Genomic DNA, 21,097 nt, shown 5'->3' with positions numbered 1-21,097 from the left:
ATGACTTTTTGGACAATTTTCACGTGGATCTAGTTGTCATAATCATGAACATGATATATTTTGGGTGACCCTATTGCCACATTTTTTTACTATAATACATCTTTTTTATGTTAATTGACCAAATTAGCCTTATTATATTTGCTAATATCTTTTTAGGCAAATTAACAATCAATGATATGTTTAATTTCTTATCTCGATTTAATTCAAATTTCTATTTTTTTAATCGTTCTTTAACTTGACTTAAAAAGAACCATTTTCCTCTAAAATAGCAAAAAAAGAAAATCCAAATTTGTTTTCAGCTAGAGACTTATTTTTATTCGTTCTTCCCTATAAATTTTGGTTCTCCTCTAATTTTCTATAACAAATTCATGATACTAATTATTTTTAAGGAATTTTGATAAAAAAAAATGATTAAATTTTGACCGCACATAACTTTCCGTATGACGTATGACTGCCTCGATTTTTGCAACTACGGAAGCTCATAAGTCGAACTTTAATGTTTAGTGATGCTAATAATGATTGCACGCGCATTGCATGTGAATGGAAGTTGTTATAGGAAAAAATTTATAGTATCCGTAAGCTAACTACACTCAAGTTTTATAAGCCGCTATAATATGTTTAACTAAAGGATGAAGAGGAATTCCAAGTTGGATAAAAGCATACTAGTAACCCTATTTCCACATCATTTTCGCTAAAACAAAATTTTTTATGTTGATTGAGCATGTTTTAAGATTCGCTAACATCATTTTAAGGCAAATTACTTATTTTGAAGATAAGCATGTTTATAGCAAGTCGAAAATGGTTCTTTAAAGAGGATCTAACTCTAAGTCCAGACTTTATGCTGCATACCGTGAGACAATTGCTCATGTTCTGGTGGAGGTAATGTGGGAAGCAATTCTGGAATCTCAAAAACCGAAGACAAAGAAGCTTTAGCTTCTAGCTAGCTAATTATATGTTTGATCATGCTATTCTCGAGGCATGCTCTGCAGTAGAAAATTCGCTATTCTCTTTTGTTCGTTCAAGTATTGAACAACATACCGTTGATACGACAAACTCTGGTAAAAGACAACATAAGAACAAAAAAAAGGCCAATAATAAAATTCATATTAATCCACTCTTTCCTTTTAAAATCCATTTGTTATTAACCTTTTTTTACCATTTTAACTTTCCATGCTGAGTTCTTGTCATTGTATAGATAGCTACTTGTCTTTGAATTTGTTTCCCTTGTTTCTTAGATGTGTGATACATGAGTGTCAATTAGTGTGGATGATATTTTTCAGAAGGTTATCTTAAAAGACCATCTTGCTCCCGTCGCCATTTTCTCCCTGATCGATCTCTAAAGAAAATCTAGGAACAACTTTGATTGCTTTGGTAGAACTTTTTGTTAGAGTAATTAAACAACGCATTTATCTAAAAGTTTTGAGCATTTTTTCAATAAAAATCATCAACCGCCTTGTTGGACTCTTGTGCAGTGACTTTGAGCCATTTTAACTTTGTTGCAAGACTATTTGTTGATGATTGCATTCGTAGGTTTTTTAGTTAAAAATGCATGTGGTGCATGCTTATGTTCCTTGTGTTAGAAGTTAAAAAATTTACTCTGTTACCTAGTATTCATAATCTTTACAGGTTACTCAATGCCGCGACGCCTTTTAAACAACCCTGCATTGTTTTGTTGTACAATAGATGGAAAATATGAGGTTGTTTTTAGGATCCGTTTATTTCACGGAAAATATTTTTCGGAAAAACACTTTCCTCATTTTCCAGCGTTTGGTTTGTTTAGGAAAATGAGTCAACGGTAAATGTTTTCCTAGTCAACAAAAAAGATTTCCTTACCAAAGCTTAAATTCAGAAAAACGATTTTCTCTTTCAAAGAACCAGAAAACATTTTTCGAATTATGACAGCTATCGGCGCTTGAACCCGAAACTCTATACTTGGGCACAAAAACCCCAATCTTAGTTCCTGAGTATCAACATTCAGGACTAGGTCTCGGTGGCTAAGCTCGAGACCTCAGTGTCCAAGGCTCGGGCTCCCGGTGCCCACACTCGGGTCCATCGAGGTTGAGCCCAAACCCCTAGTGCCCATACCGATGCTCCAGCACTCGAACTTGGGTCCATAAAGGCCATGCTTAGGTCTCCGATGCTTGAACTCTAGTCCCGACCCTTCGCCCCAAGTCAACAAAGGCCATGTGCATGTCCTTGGCACTCGGGCTCGGGTCCTTAATTAATGAAACGTTTGTTCTTATAAAAATATTTATTTAAAAAATTCAAAGTTCTATTTATTTTTTATTTTTTAAAAAATCATTTTTATTATTTTATAATAAATCGAATTATTTATTATTTGTTCTTTTCTTTTTTCTTTCCTTTTCTTTTCATTTTTTTCTTTTCTTCCTTTTTTTCTTTTTCTTCTTCCTTGTCCGGTTGCCAGCCATGGCGATGGCCGGTGAGCTTGTGGCGGCCTTTGGCGGCGAGCCTCAAGCTCGCCATAGGCCGACAAACGCGCAACCTCTAGTGGCGAGCTCGAGGCTCGCCCGAGTCCGAGCTCCACTGAGGTCGGTGAGCTGTGAGCTCGCTAGCCCGAGCTCCGTCAAGTCCGGCGAGCTCGTGGCTCGTCAGATCCAAGCGAGCTTAGACTTGGCTGAGACCTATGAGCTGGAGCTCGCTGGTGGCCGTCGCCGGCCGGTTGCGGCGGAGTAAGGAGGAAAAAGAAAAGGAAAGAAAATAAAAAAGAAAAAGAGAAGAGAAAAAAGAAAATTAAAAAATAATAAAAAATTCCAAAATTTTCAAAATAAGAAAAGAAAAAATAAAAAGAGAAATAAAAAAATCAATTTTTTTAAAATAAAAAATATTTGAAAATTCGATTTTTTTTCCCAAAATAAAATCATGAGATTGAAATCATTTTCCAATGATATCCAAATATCAGAAAACAATTTCCATCATGTATCATCAAACAAAAGAAAATAAAGCGTTTTCCTAGAAAATAATTTTCCAGAAAACATTGTCCTTTATCATTAAATTTTCCACAAAACTATCGCACCCTAGTTAGACATTAGCTTTCGAGGCTTGGGAGCGCTGCCCTTCCTCTTTTGAGCATTGTACAAACTTTTCTGTGGGGTAATATGTTCTTAACAATCAGAATTTGTAATGTTTGAAAGTTGGATGTGAGGTCCGTGTAACTATTGTTGAGTATGTGATTTTGTGCTGAAATTTGATCCTCGGATGCCTATTCAATTAAAGGAATTTGTGCTTTTTGAATTTTTTGGTTCATGGTTTTTATTTAATTTTTTGTAAAATGATACAAATGATCCCTAAACTTTGATCCAATACGCAACATCGTTTCTTGTTCATTACGGTCCTTAAACTTTGGTCTAATATGCAATGTCGTTCTTAAACTTTTAATTTGTTCAAACTGGTTTCCGAACTTTGGTCCAATGTTTAATGTGGTGCTTGAACTTTTATGTATTTAAATAGAGTATAGGGACTGCATTGAACATTTGCCAATAGTTCTGGAATTACATTGAACAAATTAAAAGTTCATGAACGATACTAAACATTGAACCAAAGTTCAAAGAACATTTGTGCTACTATCCCTTAATTTTTCTTAATCTTTGTGGGTTATGATATTGCAAAGATTAACCCAAGACTGGCACTTGATTGTGCCAAGATTTTGAAGGATCAAAGTTTACATAAGATTTACATACCCAATGTATAGGGACCTCAACTCCAACTTTCTAACTTAGTTCGGGTCTTGAAAGTTAATGTCTAACAAAGGTGATCGGAAAATGTAGAAGAGCTATCATTCCATTGCCAATGCAGGTTGTTTTTGGAAGTAAAGGTTCCTCAACCAATTAAGAAAAAATTTAGCCGTAGGTAGAAGATCTCCTCTCCGGATGCTACTTTCCTATCTAGATTTAATTCAAATTTATAATTTTTTATTTTTTCTAGAATGTAACTTGAAGAGAACCATTTGGATTTACTTCGAATAACAAAAAAAAAACTCAAACGTGTATTCAGATAGATTTGAGGATTTAATTCAATTGTTTCATTGCAATCTTCAAACATGATGATTAGGAAATGATTAAAAAAAGAAAAGGAAGGAGAAAGATCAAGACTAAACTTTTTTTTATTTTTCAATCACGAAGAAAGTTACCAATGTTGTTCTCAAATTTATTTTCTAGGACAAAATGTAAGTTTGAATATGAAGAAGCTGTAATGAAATTTGAATTTTCATATCATCCCTTGAAAGTTAGACAAAATAATAAATGGGCGATTTTCTAATAAATCAAATTATCAATATTTCATTTTCAACAAATCAATGAACTCGTGATCGCAAAAGGAAAAACAATTTTTCCGACTTTGAAAGATAGTCGCACTTAAAATAAATACATCTTTTACTTTACAATTTAAAAGGACATTGGAGAAAATTTAACTAATTTATTTTTGCAAACTTAACACTAATATGGTATGTGAACGAGATAGGTGATGCAATTAAAAATGTTGAGAGCAGGGACAACTTAATGATAAACATTGAATAGAATCTTGTGATTGAAGGGTAATTTGTGTAAGTTGACAAAAAAAAGTGTGTTTTAGCAAAAATGGTGTGGAAATAGCATCATCCTATATTTTTTTTTCTAAAAAAAATGAAGTGGGTATTGTTGTGCAAAAAATTTCCAAAGAACCTAATTCTTATCCACATTGTTACATAAATTTATTGATTAATTGTCAAGTAGAAGCCAGAAAAAATTTGAATATGAACAACTTTGTAGCATGGTCAAATGCTTTTGGAGGCTTTTACTTTTGTTGTGCAAATCATCACCAAAATTTTTTCTTCTTGTTTTTTTTTTGACAAACGCATAATGAGTTATAGGAAGACAAGATTAGTTACGGCTCTTTCAACTTATCATAGTTTTTCATTTCAGTGGATCCACGTGACATATATACTTGTAAAAGGGACACATACTTTAAGGAAAATGCTTTCGTTAATACATACATATATATATATGCGATATATAGAAAAACAGATAACTATATATGATAAAATTGTACTTCCACAATCCTAATATTTTGTTGTTAACTACTGCTAGTTTGTGTACCAATTAACAACAAAAGAGAAAAATTAAGATGAAAATAAAAAAAATCTTTTTTCATTGGCCAAAGAAAAAACTTTCTTGCATCTCCCTCAAGCTTTTGAAAAAATAAGTCAATTGCTACTATCGATAAGCCTATTAATTATGGAATCTAATAAATGAATAAGCCTATGAGTGATGGAATCTAATCCCATTAATGAACACTAATCAGATAAAGTGCACAAGTCTCCATTAGTTTGGGGAATCTATATTTTTAATCTCACTTGTAAATAAATACCATCTCTTGGTATGGTTGTAAGATGGTAAATAATCGAGTAGGAAAAGCAAGAAATATGAAGAGAGGATTAAAAAATGCAGCTTTTGAAGATGAAGATGAAGCTTATAACCTAAACAAAAGTGAATGGAGAAATAATCCGTTTAAAGCATATTCTAGATGCTATCCCACACGCTAGTGTAATAGATGGGAAGTTTTCAAAGCCAACTGAGGAGATGGTATTCTAATACTCTAATACTCCTAGGGGTATTATGAGACTCTTATGTATGTATTTTAGAGAACTCTTATATTTAATAGGGGTATATGTTAGTTATAGAATTGAACCTCTGCAATGACATCAGGAGGAGATCTACAATTATAATTGGAGGGGCTCAAATATATATAAAGGTCTCGTCCCCTCATTTGTATCATCCTCCTAAAGACTTTTCTCTTGACGATCCAAGGTTGAGTGATAAGGTTGAACTTAGGTGACCCAAGTAAGGGGTGAAGGAGTCATTTGAAGCCCAAGTGTTGCACGGTTATGACCTCAAGTGTTGACCCATGACACTAGCAAATAGTGGGGGTGATCGGTTTTCAAGGTAGGTAGTTTCAAGACTTAGAACCTATCATGTTAGACCCGGTTCTCAGTTTTTGAAACTTGGAACCTATCTTATTTGCCCTGGAACCGATACTGTTTTTCTGGTCTGGTTCTAGGGTCTACTCGAGAACCTGTTTTTCTATTGTTTTTTTTTTGTTCCATTTTTTATTACCAAAAAATTATGAGCAACAAAATGATTAAAAGTAAAAGATGAATGAGGGAGAGCGAGCAAAGGCGAGTTGGGAATGAGCGAGAATTGCAAGGCTCAAACAAGTGACGGCAAGCCATGAGCGAGCAAGGAGGAGGGTGAGTTGAGGGAAAGTCGTGAAATGTCTAAGTGAGGTTGGAGAGAATAGAGAAAAAGAAAGAGATAGAGAAAAAAAATGCCAAGAAAAAAATAGGATTTTTAGGTTTTATGAAACTGGTTTCAAGATCGATCCGGTTTTCGGGTGGTTTTTCACTCATAACTGGGAACTGGATCGGTTCCTGCCGATTCCAATAATTTGGAACCTAAAACTTGAAACTAGACCAATTTTTAGGGTGATCGGGTCTAGTTCTAGGATAAAACTGATTTGGTTGCACATCCCTAGCATATATGGTGCATGGGTGTAAAAAATATGAAGTCAAAAGATTAAGCAAAATCACTTTATATTTGTGACATCCGAAGTGATAAATATAAGATCTAAAGTTAAGTAACTTGGAGTTGTGGATGGCTCATATGGAATCTCAGGTGGGTCATTAATTTTGTGACGAATAGAAAGTGTGAAGGATGATTTTCCGCGACTGTAATCGCCTAGAGTGCGATGCTTTAGAATTAAATTAATAGATGTTGACATGTACATTGATTGTGTAGAGCGATAGTGATTAATTTATCGCCTTAATATCTATTAACGGAGACCGATGCGCTCTTAAATACGTATTGGACAGTTTTGCAAATTTTAAAATTTATTGAGTTGCAAATCTCCTAATGTCTGGTAATTTTCGTGGAATGTTTTGGTGGGTTCAAAATATTTTTTTGATTTATTAATGTTTATAACAAATAGTGGTTTCCTTATTTATTTACTAATTTACTAAATGTTTTGGTCACTTAGGGTGCACATGGCACGATTCTGTACTCGGGAACTGATTCTGCTAAAAAATGATTCTTTTTTATTTTGTGCCTGGGAACAATTTCTAAGCATTTGAAAACGTTTGGTAACTACCAAAAATTTCTATTCTTACAATAGAAAAAGAACATAAATGCATTTAGTAACTATACAATTTTTTTTATTAATAATATTTTGAATTTTTTAATATTTCTTTATCTTTTTTTCCATTTTTATTTTTTTTTCTTTCCCTTCCTTGGGCAGGGCTGGCGAGGGCGTCGCGGCCCTCGCTGCCGCCCTTGCCGGTCACGACGGCAAGGTCGACCTAGCCTTGGTTAGGCGAGGCTTAACCTCGCCTAGATCTGGCGAGGCCGACCTCGCCGTCGCTACCCATCTCCCTCGCTTGGGTTGTGACGGCGAGGTCGATCTCGCCATGGCTGGGCGAGGCCTCGCCGTCACGGCCGCGAGCCACCCTTACCCAGGCAACGAGGGTTGCGATGCCCTCGTCAGCCTAGGCCTGTGGCTGGTCGTCGATGGCCGGCGGTAGGCTAGGAAGAAGAAGAAGAACAAATCAAGAAGGAAGAAGAAAACCAAAAAGAATCATAAATGAAAAAATTGTTCCCAGAATCAAGAAGTTACCTTTTTTTGCTTATTGATTATGTTCCAAAACTGATTCTGGGAATAATTTTTTGCAAATTTGTGCCCAGGAACAAAAAATTAAACAAACGGATTTCTGTTCCTAAATTGATTCTAGGAACAAAAAAACAGAAATTTCCACTGTTTGGCAACTTGTCAAACAGGCCCTTAACAAAATATATACTTTGGGACCACATGATTATGCCACCTGTAGCTCTTCTACTTGAAGACCTCTCTTTATTTTCCACCAAGTATTTTAACCCAAATGCTCTTATTTGTGCCATTGAATCTACCCCTAAAATGACATCATTCATGACATCTCTTGATAAGCTTGAATTATTAGAAATCAAATAATCATTCTCATTCATGCATTTACTTGGGTGATCTTATGCTCTCTCCAATCATTATCTTCGTTTAGCTACTTAAGTTATGCCACTTGTAACCTTTTAATTTGTACACATCTCTCTCATTCTCTACCAAGCATTTTTAATCCTAATGTCATCCTTAGTTAACTAAAATCTATTATTTCAGGTTTCAAGGCTCAAACCATTGTAATTATCTGGGAACTAATTCGACCAATTCTGTTTCTAGGTTGAACTGATTCTAAATTAGTTTTGAAGTCGCTTCGAAATAAAACTTTTGCACCCATAGAGAAATGAACCATGAACTTCAACATAACAACAATAGAACAAGTTCACCAATAAATGCTTTCATAGTTAAAATAATACGAATTTTATATTTTTTTTTATAAAAATTTGGCCACGCTCAAGGGTAGGATGAATTAGCTAATGAATCGTCTATTAAACAACTTATTAAAAACACAAGACAGAACAGAAAATGGGCCAGTTCCTAGGTAGAGCCAGACCAAAGTCGAGAGTCACTAGGTCAAGTTCCCGGTTTAAGGCTAGAGACTAATCCACCTTGAAACCGATTACGTCTGAATAGTACAGATAGATGGTTCTAACATAAAGCCGCGTGATCCGAAGAAAATGGTCGGGTAACATTTGTCACCAACTTTTTCCAACAACTACTGGTTCGAATAATCAAACAAATAAAACCTGTTTGAACATATCCATCTAAAGTCTGTCCATTCAATTAGGTAAATAGTATAAAAAAAACATAACAAAAGCTATTTCTAGCTAGATTCTGAAAATTTTTGGTGTCCATGTGCTCCTTTCTTGCTGTATTGAAGGCCAAAATTTGTTACGCTAAACGACTGAAAGAAATTAATGCGATGAGAAAGAAGATACATGAACACGGTTGTCAACCCCACCTTACTTTCCTCTTGAAGGGATGGTGAACCATTAAAACGGGCACATTCAAAGCCATTTAGGCACAGCACCAAAATTCGTCCCCAAATTGGGAAAAGGAGAAAAAGGTCAAAAGGGGGGTTAGGCGTGGAATTTCGTGAGCCATCTTTCTTGAATTTTTTTTTGCTCTTTTTCTGGGAAATTGTTGACCTTTCATTTTTGGCTATATTAAGCATCTCCTTTGCTTTTTTCAGACCCTTAAATCGAGGGTGCTCCGACTCCGCAACAAGTCTCGCGTGCGCTCGGTACAGGCGAGACTAGCTAATTTCATCTCAGTCATTAAATGGTGTGGGGTCCGGTGAGAACCGAGGCAGCTAGCAACTTCCGGTGTAGAGATCACCCCGCCTCGCACGACAGGCTTGTTGCCCGGCATTGGATCTCTCTCTCCCTAAATTGGGTCCTTGATCTCGGTCTGAACCTGCTGTTTTTCATATCTTAGGTAACCCGCAAACATTCCCATCAAATGTGAGTCTGAAAATAGGCTATGAATGTACCCTTTTTGCCACCTTCACCGATAGGCGATGATTGGTAAAGGTGCTCATGATGCGCTGACTAGTCGGAGATAATAAGCACTATGGAGCCCTACAGAATAGTCAAGCCCCACAATTCCTTCACGGCATTTGATGTGTACTAGTCCTAAAGACTACAATGCACCTATTTTTTGACATTTCATCCGATTCAAATGTGAAGGCCGAACTCAAACACGTAATTCATCAATCGGGGTAGTCTAGTTTTGCGATGAAAAAACAAAAGAATTGTCTCGCCTCGATCCGAGTTCCTGGGAAAAAAAAAATTTAGGGTTTACCTATCAAAATTGAATCCGAACTCCCAAAGAGAGAATAGCCCATGAACTCAACCCCAAATCTTCTCTAGCCAATTGATTTTTCAGTGCAAATTTTGCTCAACTCAAGAGAGGGATTGCTTTTGATTTTGCAGCTGGAAAAATGAAGCGAATCTCGGTGGAACAGAAGGAGAAATCTCGCCTGATTTGCTGGACCAGGCCTAATGGGCTTGGTTTGAATTAGGTCAGCCTAAATAATGAAAAATATAACTAAATACAACGAATAAATATACCTAAAATGATGAATTTTTTGCCGGGAATTGAACCTCGAGAGTTTCGATCACAAATTTCAAATATTAAGTGAAAATTTAGACGTCAAAAGTGTTTCGAAATTTGATAATTTTCTGTCTTACTAATTATATAAACTTATTTTGTTAAGTTGTTTTTTTTTTTACTTAATTGTTTGTCCATATGGGCCTTATGCCAGATGTCCTATGAATGTTTTTCAATCATATTAATTAGTTGTCGAAATAGTTGTATGAGAAATTTACATTCAACAAGTACATCTAAATTAGCATCCAAGTTTAACTACTTAATTTCTCATATGATGCGGAAATATAATATTTTCATGTATTATCGTAATTGTCCTACTTTTATAGCAATTCCACTCAAAGTGCGTGTTATAATCTAGTCAGAACTAAATTCAAAAGCTTAATTATGGATTTAATCAATCAAGAAGAATCTGTTAAAGTTATAATTAGTGTGTGAATGTTGTCACACCCAAAGTACCAAAAAGTTAGAAGTGACGAATTGATTTTTCAAATAAATTTAAGATTATTACTTGGAACTCTAGACTATCGAGTCTTGTGAAACAAATATGTTGTTATTGATTTAATTTATCCAAATACAAAAAACACATATGTAATAATCTAGTTGTATTTTTCAAATGAAAAAATCGGTTGTCAACTAGCGAGTTGGAAACAAAAAAAGTGTATGATAAATCATTTATCCGCTCAATTGAAAAGAAATTAACTCTCTTGCAATAGTATTGTGGTCAATCTAACTAAGATTATATTAGTGTATTCCATTTTAGAATTTTAAATTGCAAAGCCATCAATGACACTTATAAATCAGTGAAATTACCTACTATAGAATTCAAGTGCCTACCTTTTCTCAGGTGTTTTTTAATCTTTCTTAATAAGACATTTATGACTATCTATGGATAATTAGATTCGCGCAAATATACGACAGATCGTTGGTATTTAACTATTGAAAGTTCCAAGTGTCTGTAAAACGTTAGTGTATTTTAAAAAGGAAAGTATATCCAATCGTTTCAAATCTCAAGTGAAGTAAGTAAGTTAGATTTATTCACGTAGCCTAAGTATTTACAATGATATTAAAAAGAAATAAAAAATGAATAGAAACAACTTGTACCGACTTTAACTTGAAAAAAAATCAATGTGTTTTTAACAATTTATTCTCATTGTGCAAAATCCTATAATTTTATTTATATTACAATATCCCGTGCAACTTTGGGGATTTCAATTTCTATTATCGACATAATTCGGTTTTTCTTCCCCCTTTTTTTCTGGAGCGAAACAACGCCGATCGCGTTCCGCAGCCACCGAGACCACCGTACTATCCGGTGCACCAACGCAGCACCCAATAGGAAGCTGCCGCGTCGCCCACACAGTACACCCGAGCGCACACGATCGCAGCCCTCACTCTCCCCCTCTCTACTCGCTCGCCCCTTCTCTCTCCTCCCTCTCTCTCTCTCTCTCTCTCATCATTTTTCCGAAGGATCTGCAGAGCTCTCGATCTCCATCTCCCGCCCCTCGAGCTCGCCGGACCTCCCGATCCCCCGCCGCCCATGGCCGACGCCTCGCCCGACCCGCCGCCGTCGACGCCGTCGGCGCCGGCCCGCGATCCGCCGCCGCCGCCCGCCGCACCGAACCCTAGCTCGCCCCTGCTCCTCCACCCCCGGCGGGAGCCCTTCGAGCACGGCCTCCTCCCGATCCCCAAGCTCGTCTTCACCGACCCGATCCAGGCCCTCCTCCCCCTCAAGCAGAAGCTCCTCGGGCGGGCCCCGGCCCACCGCGTCGCCCCCGCCCCGCTCGCCGAGTCGCTCCAGATCTCGCCCGATCACGCCAGGCTCGTCCTCGACACCCTCGCCTCCGTCCTCCACTCCGACGCCGACCCCCTCGTCCGGGCCAAGCCCGACGAGGTCGACTCCGTCGGCGCCGACGTGAATGATCTGGTCCTTTTCTTGTACATCCAATCGTACAAGAAGCTGCTCCCCAGGTCGCATAGGGATTCCGCCGCGGTTGCCGACGTTTGGCCCTCCACTTCCGCGTTCGACGGATATTTATCGGCCCTGTCTCCGTTGCAGGTGACGCTCTACACCTTTGGAATTCGTCGTATCCATAATAGCGGATTGCAAATTTGGTCAGGTGTTCGTTTTATTTTGTGCTTGTATGTATTGTTGAACTAATGCAGAGAATTTGAAAGTTTTCATGATGAGGGTATATTCAGTAGTTTGAATTGTGGTGCCAAAACGGATGCTTTTGCAATTTTATTTAGGGCGCGAGAATGTCATCAATGTGCCAACTTTTTTTTATCAGATTCAACTGCTGAAGCGTGATGATCTTGATGAGCCTATGTGAATCCTGCTTGAGCATCCAGCTAACTCTGATGCTTACTTCATATTGATTTCTAGATGCACAGACATTCCCTAAGTTTGTGTTATGCATAGGCATGTATATTCTGACTGCTACTGTGCTGACTCCGGAATAACGAACTTGAGTGTATAACGAAATTATGATCTTAAAAAAATTTAAGTTTCTTCAATGCACGTTGTTCTACTTAGTATCTATTTTTTCCAAGGATTTTGATGACATTTATCTCGACATCTTAACACCAACTTTTATTGGTTCGGTCCTGCTTTAATAAGTTTGTTCACTTCAGTTTCACTCTACTGCATTTATATTGCTTCTGGGCTTCATACATAAGTTTCTTTATGCCCACTCGTTTGCAGTTTTGACGGCTCAAGCACGCCGATTTTCTTGTTTAAGTGGTTGGTTAACTGTTAATGATGATCTTTTGTCTGCTCTTGCAGCTTGCACGTAGCAATAGCAGGCGATTTACGCCATCTCAGGCCGATGAGGAGGCTCATCAACTATCTTATCTGCAAAAGCATTTGGCAAACATAATCTCTCTTCTGGCAGAGCCTGTGGAGGGGGAAGGAGAAGAATCGTTGGTCTGTAAAATGACTCCTTATAATGTAACTTGTGGATTTTCAACATTATTTATATTCATGGTGAAAGTGGCCACGTGTTTCTTGACTAATTCAGTCAGCATTACCGCAAAATCTATTCTGTATGCTTGAGCATCTCTTGATTCGGTAACTTTCTTGTTTCATATTTGTTTGTCTACCTTTCCACCCTATCAACAAGTACCTGTGCACATTGGACAATACTTCGATAATCACAATTAAGTTTTCAGAAAGTTACTCAAATGATCCAATTGCCATTTTGCTGTTAATGGGAAATGGAGTTCCTGTATATGTTACTTCAGTGGGTGCAATTCAGTCAACTTGACTAGTTATAGGCCTTTTGTTTGTTTATCTATGTAATTATTTAACAGCTACGCCCTATATTGGGACGAATGTTTAATTTGTTCTGCCCCTTCAAAAGCTTAACGATGAAGCTAAACTTGAAACAGTCAGTGATATGTCTAGATTGCGGCCATTGTCCATTTTAGAGTCTTCATTGAAGTGGACAGGACCAGAACTGGCGGTTTTATGGTCATTTCTGGCTGCTCCTTGTCCTTGATTGATGCTAGGGCCAGATGTTTTTATTTTTGGCTTACCTGCCTTGATTGCAGCTGTATACTATCTTAAATTTTGGACTTTACATTTCTTTAAGATTGGGTAATGATATTTCTTACATTAAGTGAAATTGTTGTATTAGGTTTTTACCATGGAAAGATTTGAGCACCTTGGATTGCTGATTCAGTTTGGTGATAAAGGATCTGAAGTAATACCCATAAGCCAAGCTGCTCCATTTTTTGCAAATTCAGATCCAGACATGCCTGCTGTTCCCGTTCCAGCCACACAAGTTCATGATTGGATTTCGCAGAACATTTCATCCTCTTTGGAAATTATTTTGGAAAGAGTTTCTGCGAAAGAGAATGGTCCAGCTAATAGTACTGATCCAGATGTCGCTATGACCGAGGCATGTCCTGCTTCAATCAAGTCCTCACCTGGTGCTAGGGGAGTATGCTTTATTGAGGGAATATCTAAATCATCTTTTGTGAAACAAGCATCTGATCTTAAAGGCTCTTCTGTAAAGGTTAGCTTATATGTCACCTTATTTTTCCATTGAAAAATCTTGTTTACTTTCTTGTTTCTTCCAGGATGATAGAACTGAGCACATTTTCAAGCTTGTGGACTGGTAACAAGATCTAATCTAAGACATTTTGACCTGCAGATATAATATTTCGATTTGTTCTGTCCGAATTATCTGATGTATTTTTGAAATATAAATACTTTATGGGTCTTGTCTTGTCAACCAGTGGCCTTGTTGCACTTGTTAAAACTAGTTATATAAAACAAGTTTATGTTTCTGAGACATCAAAACGAGTAAAATACAATATTCTCATATCTCGTAAGATATGGAAACATGTAAATTGACCTTTATACATTTTCAAGCACATTAAAATATAGACAAACCTGTTCTAACAAATTACAAATGTTACTAATGTTTAATATCTTATGTTTGTGTTCTGTTAAACTACCTCTTGGGATCAAGCTTATGTCTTGGTTTCTGGACCTTGAGCTTTGTCTTGCCTGGATTTATTGTTACTCCTTGGGATTTTAAACTCCTACTAATCATGAGTGAGTTTAGAAATGCTTTGTCATTTGCAAAGTCCACTTACAGAAAGGGTTTAACTCAAAGTTTATCTACTGAAAGCGTCTGAATTTTTGGTAACGATACTTACAAAGTCCATCCTAAAGTTACTTTGAGTCTTTGACAACACAGTTGTTTGGTAAAACCATTCTTGAAAATTTCCATTGTCATCTCAATTATCAATTTGATTATTAATTTTTAAGTTATATTATAGAATGTTATTTTAGCTGTAAATAAAGGGAATTAAGCTAAATTTTGAACGAGTAATATATATTTCATATCAAAATATATGTTTTAATTGATTGATAATTAAAAAGTAAAAGGAATAGGAATTTGAAGCAGTGTTGGTCAATTATTGGTATTATCAATTAACACCATATAAGTTATTATATAGACTTAGCCTATGTAGACCAACACCTTCATAACCGTTGATCATGTGGATTTTACTGTGGGGTTCACACTATTAATGGCTATGATGATGTTGGTCTGTATAAACTAAGTCTATGTAGTATTTCTCTATTGATCAAGTATCCCTGTGCACAACTTGGGTTGGTGGCATTGCTAGTTGTTATTGACCAGCTACAGCTTAAGGTGATGACAATGTCTTTGTTGAATCCCAAGGGAACCGAAAATGTTGCTTGCCGAAACCAACACTTGGTGCGGTTTGATTTTCCTGAAACAGGGTTTGGTTTTTAGGGGCAATACAAGGTCAGATAGGAAATCCAAGTATTCATTAACTCCCACCACTAGCATTTCAAGGATGCTAAATTATTTTTATCAGACAGAACTTTGGAGCAAAGGACTTTGAATTTGTCTTAACAAACACCCTTACTTTCTGTCAAGGTTCCTTATGGGCTCAAAGTCCATGCAAAATGCTCTCCCAAAGTACCCATTACCTTCCCTTTGCTGTTTGTGCTTCCTTGTTGATTTCTTGGATTCTCTGGTCCTATACGTACTTTACCTTTGATTGTTGTTTTCCTTTTGGAGGTTGATAGGTATTTTTTTGATCTGAACTTTAACAGATAGCCTATGTTCCTGTCCCAAAACAAAAGGAAAGAAAAATCCGGCTTTTTCATCTATATTTATTTGCTTGAGAAACATCAATGGTGGTAGAAGAAGAATATGACCTGTTTTTGGAAGGTTGAGGAATTTAGCTTGAATTGATTTAAAGATAGTTAGATTTCTCTCTCATGGATCAGATGTTATTTCGGTGTTTACAAAAGTGTCTCAGAACTGTGTTGAGCTATTTCCAGGAGACGATCTTCGTCCAATATACTGTGCTATCTTGTAGGAGACAATCGTTTTCTGGTGTTGCCTTGATAGAATTATCAAGGATTTGTACCTGCTTCAACCTTTGTAATTAGAATCACCCAGAGTTCCTGCTTATGAACTAAAAAAATGCTTGACAATATGTCTAAGATGGTCAACACAATACCCATTTCTCCTTCCTATGCATGCTTTTGATATGATCTTCTTCTGATAATGATTCAGGTTCTAAATTGCCACGATTCCGTCATTTACATCTTATCACCACTAAAATATGCAACCATCTATGGATGCTCGGATGCTACCATTGTCGTTGGAGCTGTTGGAAAGGTAACATTGAAGATCGTAGTATGTGCTTCATCATTAGTTGTTGCTTGCATGAACTTCATCATGTGATCTTGGAATATGGGAGAAATGGTACAAAAGGACTAAAATGTGATGAGGAGGCATTTATATTTTCTTAAGGTTTTTAGTGAGCCCCTGAAGCACTTATTAAGCAACAAAATAAAGAAATGTATAGTTTCCTATGCACTACTTTCCTCGTTTTATGTGTAATCAAACATTTTGGGAATGAAACATCCCTTATAAAGTATGCTGAATAAGTGCCCTTATTGAAGCAAAGGTTCAAATTGTGAATTTAAGAGCTTAATTTTTAATGACAATTGAATAGAATCGTGAATCTTTCAATTCAGTAACAAGTACTAGAATTACTTAGATTAGTGGCATAAGTCACTGTAGTAGGTATTAATATCAGAAATCTCGTAAAAAGAAATTCTAGTATCTAGTTACAATATTAAGTCACTATACTTTTGGTGATTGCACCATCTATTTGTTGAGAATCTTGTGCGTTGTCCCATGTCCATCACAATCAATGCATTTGACCTCACAAATAAAGTTAATAATCGTCACCCCTTTCCGTAATAATACGCTCCCAACCCCTCCCCCTCCTCGTTCTATTTTTCCCTTATAAATAGAAGCGCTCATTCTTATCATCTTTCAGTGGGAGGTTACATGTCAATAATGTTATAATCTGGATATGGTAAGTCACGGAGTTAATATCACCTCGTCCTTCATTTAGTTAAAGAGTAACAGAGAGAGGAAGATGAAGATTAAAAACGGAGAAGATGTCCTTTGCTAATTAACATGGATATAGTAATATTACGTAATGTTTAACTAAGTTAATGTACCCAAAATTAGCGTTGTGCCTTGGTCTGGTTTTAGTCTATTTGACAATCAAATCCTACTTAGGTTCAAATACAAATTAGATTGCAAGGCTTTAGGATTTTATAGATTTTTTATGAATCACACTTTTTACATTTGATTGAAATATTCTCATTTAATCGTCCATGAATCAAATTGAATAATACATTAGTAGTAACTGAATCAGACACTAGTTCACTTTTGCTTCATGCAGATCGCTTTGTATGATTCCAACCATGAACAGTACGATTCTAACTACATTGTCAGAGGGCACCCGTTAACAAGAACTTTTTCTTAATAATTCGTGTTAACTCTAACACTATTTATTTTCAATGGGAGTGGTACATTTGTTTTTTTTTTTTTGGGGGGGGGGGGGAGTGTTTTCTTTTCCATTGATGCCATTGTTGTAAGTTATGGCATGTAGCTCCTTTGGGTGAAAATACTTACCTCATTTATGGAAGCAGTTGTCGGTTAGTCCAAAATGATTATGAGACTTGCAGTGAATTGTTCCAACCATTCAGAATCATTTGATAATATTACAAATAGTGAATTGTAGTGTTTGAAGTTTGTAGATGTCTCCATTAATTTACAAGCAAGATTTTTTATAATTGGCTCTATCAATACGTTTTCAGAACGGTTTTTCCTTGTTTAAGAATCTGCCATAATGAGAAATTAAAGAAGTTTCTGAATCGGGCAACTCCGTCATTTTTTTATCCCTCACAAACCACTAGAATGTTGGTTAGTTCCGTTACAAAAATGTCTGTGGATTGCTGTCTAATGAGAAAAGTCTTCTGCTGCCAGTTTTGTTTCCTAGCATTAGTTGTTGAATAACTATGTTAATACGTTTTCAGAAAGGTTTTTCCTTGTTTATGAATCTGCCATAATGAGAAATCAAAGAAGTTTCTGAATTGGGCAAGTCCGTCATATTTTTTTCTCTCACAAGTCACTAGAATGTTGGTTAGTTCCATTGCGAAAAAGTCTGTGGATTGCTGTCTTATGAGAAAAGTTTTCTGCTGCCAGTTTTGTTTCCTAGCATTAGTTGTTGAATAACTATGTTTTCCTTGTAGGACAGACATCATAAACTTTGGTGATTTACTATTTCTTTTGTCCGGAAGTCGAAGTCAGTTTTAAAAGATTGATATACTGCTTTAAGGGTATTTGTGTCTTTCTTATAATAAATATTTGATACACCCATCATGCAGAACATCGGATGGGTGCTTTCTAAAAAGCTGCTTCAGATGGTCGCGTGTGCTTATCAACAATTTCATCCTCTCTGATTAAAAAAAAACCAATTTCAACATCTCTTATGTCAGCTTGAGGCAAACTCAAGTATGATAGTTGGCAAATTTATTTTTCACGTTTAGCGAGAATGGTTTCTTACTTGTTGATTTCATATCTTTTGACAGGCTGTAAGAATAGAACACTGTGAGAGGGTTCATGTTATTGTAGCAGCAAAAAGAGTTTGCATTGCCAGCTGTCGTGAGTGCGTGTTCTTTTTGGGAGTGAACCAGCGACCTCTTATTGTTGGTGATAATCACAAGCTGCAGGTCAGTACATTGATCATCTTCTGTACTCTTATGCTTCCTACCATGCACGGCAGTTTTGAGGAATTTCTTGGACTTTCATCTCGTGGCAGAAGGGAGAGGAGGGAATTTCTTTCTTGTCGAGAATCTTTTATCCATGAGTTTGAGGGGATACATAATAAGCCTGTTATGCTCATTTGACGAATTACATTGATGGTTTTCTAGCTTCATGAGAAAACATGAGTCTAATATTATGTTTCCGGCATTTTCCAACATGGTCTTTAAGGGCTTTTTTTTCCCTCTTAAATTAGTGTTCAACTTCAATCGAGGATAACATTGAGTCTCTATTTTCATTAGGTTGCGCCATACAATACATTTTATTCTCAGCTGGAGGAACATATGACTGAAGTTGGCATTGAAGCAACTATTAACAAATGGGATGAGCCCCTTGCACTGGGAATGGTTGATCCACATGATTCGTTATCTCATCCAGCTGGTGTGTCTGATGCTCAAGCCGAATCAGCCGCACGATTAGATCCCGACCAGTTTACAAACTTTTTGGTATGGCATGATATGAACGTTCCAATATTAAATAAGAGGATATATTGATTTCAATATATCACTTCTTGAAATAATCTTGCATTTGTTTCCTTGCCTTTCATTTTCTAGCTCATGCTTCATTTTTACTCGTGTTTTTTTTTTTTTGGGAATTTCAGACTTCCTCTATTGCCATTCAAAATTTTATTAATTTCTTACTGTCGCATATTGTGTCTTTGATGGACAGATTCCAAATTGGTTCGATAGTGAATCTGTTGGATCAACAAAGGACAATCCATTTCCATTGCCGGATACTTACATGACTTCTCAGCAGAGAAATGTATGTGCACTCAGACCATTACAATTGACCTGGACATCTAGAGTTTTTTTTGTAGCCTTAGGAGTCTTCATTTCTGGTCAATGGAAGATATGCTTTCATCCTTATTAGCATTTTTGCATTGATTTTTAAGACATCTAACTCTCTATATACTCTTATTTTCAGCACAAGAGTTTAGGAGAGATCAAGCAAATGCTGAGGGAAGTGCCTCTTGAAGAAAATCGGAAACGCGAATTATCCAGTGCCCTTCATGTATACTTTAAAGACTGGTTGTATGGTAATGCCTCTGATGAAAATTGAGTACTTGGTGTTATATGCTATTGAATATGAGATGCACAAGTTGAACTGACTGCTTCTAGAGCTGAAGATACTGGATCCATAAAGAAAAACTTCTTGTCTTTTTTGAGAAGCTAAGGGATAACTAGACTTACTTGTATGGTCTTTGTCATTTATTAGGTGCATTTAGTTCCAAAGAACATTTTCACTTTTAGCTTTTACCGAAATGAGATTTTTCGTTTGCAACATTTTTCAGTTTCTCGGAAACGAGTTATACAATTTCTTTTCATGATTTTGTCGTAATTTTGTTTTGAAGTCAGTCATGGAAACTTTCTTATCATCTTAGTCCTCTTAGTCCAATTTGCAAACAATGATAATATGTTGTTTCTCTAGTTTTCAATGAGACTGGTTTTAGTATGCTGAAAATTGTAAACAAGGCAAGTTACCAAGCTTGTCTTATCACTATTTGGTCCTCAAACTGTTTCAAAGTTGATGACAGAAAACTTTCTAACCAAATACTTACTCAATAGTGAGTTGCATCTATGTTTACAACTTAACGATTCGCTTAACAATAGTTTAACTGACCCCGTGTTTCATTGCAGCTTCAGGAAACATCCGTCAGCTTTACTGCCTGCAAGGTGATTGATTGGGTTGAAAGTGGATCTCTAATGCAAGTAAATAGCGGTGCTTTCGGATTACACTTTGTGCTTTCACCAAATTTCTTTGCTTCTGCCAGTACCGCCGGCAGCTAGGATTAGTTCATCTCACTCCAGAATAGCGCACCTTCTAATGCATTGTCCCAGTCGGCATATAGGGCAAATAGGATTGTACTCGCTCATTTCATTGTATAATTTTTTACCTTCCAAAAATAATCCTTGTTAAATATTCGGTCAAATGAGGTTTGTGCCTTGTGAAAGTATTTAATCCCTTTGCGGTCTTGTTCTACAGTAGATCAGCGAATTCATTTTGTTTGTCATTTCAGTGAACACGTAGGAATTTCGTCATGTGCCCATCAACTTCCCCCTCTTTTCTTTTCGTCTTCATTTTTTTACCTTGGATCCCTAGACAATGATTTGATGAGCTGATATCCAAGTGGTGTTTTGTGTGCTAGCAAAGGTTTGTGCATAGGAAAAGAGAAGAAATAGCCTTTGACTTCCTCTTTCTCTCTCGGACTTATGCTCTGTTTCGGTTTTTTGGAATGGAGTTGTCCCTGTAGATGTAAGGCCAGTGATAGCCACAGTGCAAATTCTGGTCAGAGTTCTCTTAATGGCAGGGAAAGTCGGCTTGCTCCGATCTTTAATTAG

The 21,097-nt window shown here is 36.6% G+C and overlaps 1 protein-coding gene across 1 annotated transcript; it reads left to right on the top strand.

Annotated features, from left to right (window-relative positions):
• Positions 1–11,567: 11,567 nt before the first annotated feature.
• On the top strand, positions 11,568–20,743 carry LOC115678575 (uncharacterized). Its single transcript, XM_030601972.2, has 9 exons — positions 11,568–12,136; positions 12,863–13,003; positions 13,716–14,096; positions 16,146–16,250; positions 18,527–18,667; positions 19,001–19,204; positions 19,428–19,520; positions 19,683–19,794; positions 20,396–20,743. Exons 1-9 carry the CDS (start codon positions 11,618–11,620, stop codon positions 20,437–20,439), a joined length of 1,740 nt encoding a protein of 579 aa, XP_030457832.2. The 5' UTR covers positions 11,568–11,617; the 3' UTR covers positions 20,440–20,743.
• Positions 20,744–21,097: the final 354 nt, after the last annotated feature.

This window comes from Syzygium oleosum, unplaced genomic scaffold (genome assembly GCF_021117445.2).
Source record: "Syzygium oleosum isolate NSW1041296 unplaced genomic scaffold, Sole_v2.1 Sole_v2.10, whole genome shotgun sequence".
Classification (NCBI taxonomy): domain Eukaryota; kingdom Viridiplantae; phylum Streptophyta; class Magnoliopsida; order Myrtales; family Myrtaceae; genus Syzygium; species Syzygium oleosum.
This window is presented reverse-complemented; position numbering and strand designations above follow the sequence as displayed.

What these genes read in the sequence shown, in the direction of transcription:
- LOC115678575 (XM_030601972.2), top strand. Translation starts at nt 11,618, where the DNA reads ATGGCCGACGCCTCGCCCGACCCGCCGCCGTCGACGCCGTCGGCGCCG. An exon ending in GTGATAATCACAAGCTGCAG is followed by an intron (nt 18,668 to 19,000) that starts GTCAGTACATTG and finishes TATTTTCATTAG; the next exon opens with GTTGCGCCATACAATACATT. An exon ending in CTTTAAAGACTGGTTGTATG is followed by an intron (nt 19,795 to 20,395) that starts GTAATGCCTCTG and finishes GTTTCATTGCAG; the next exon opens with CTTCAGGAAACATCCGTCAG.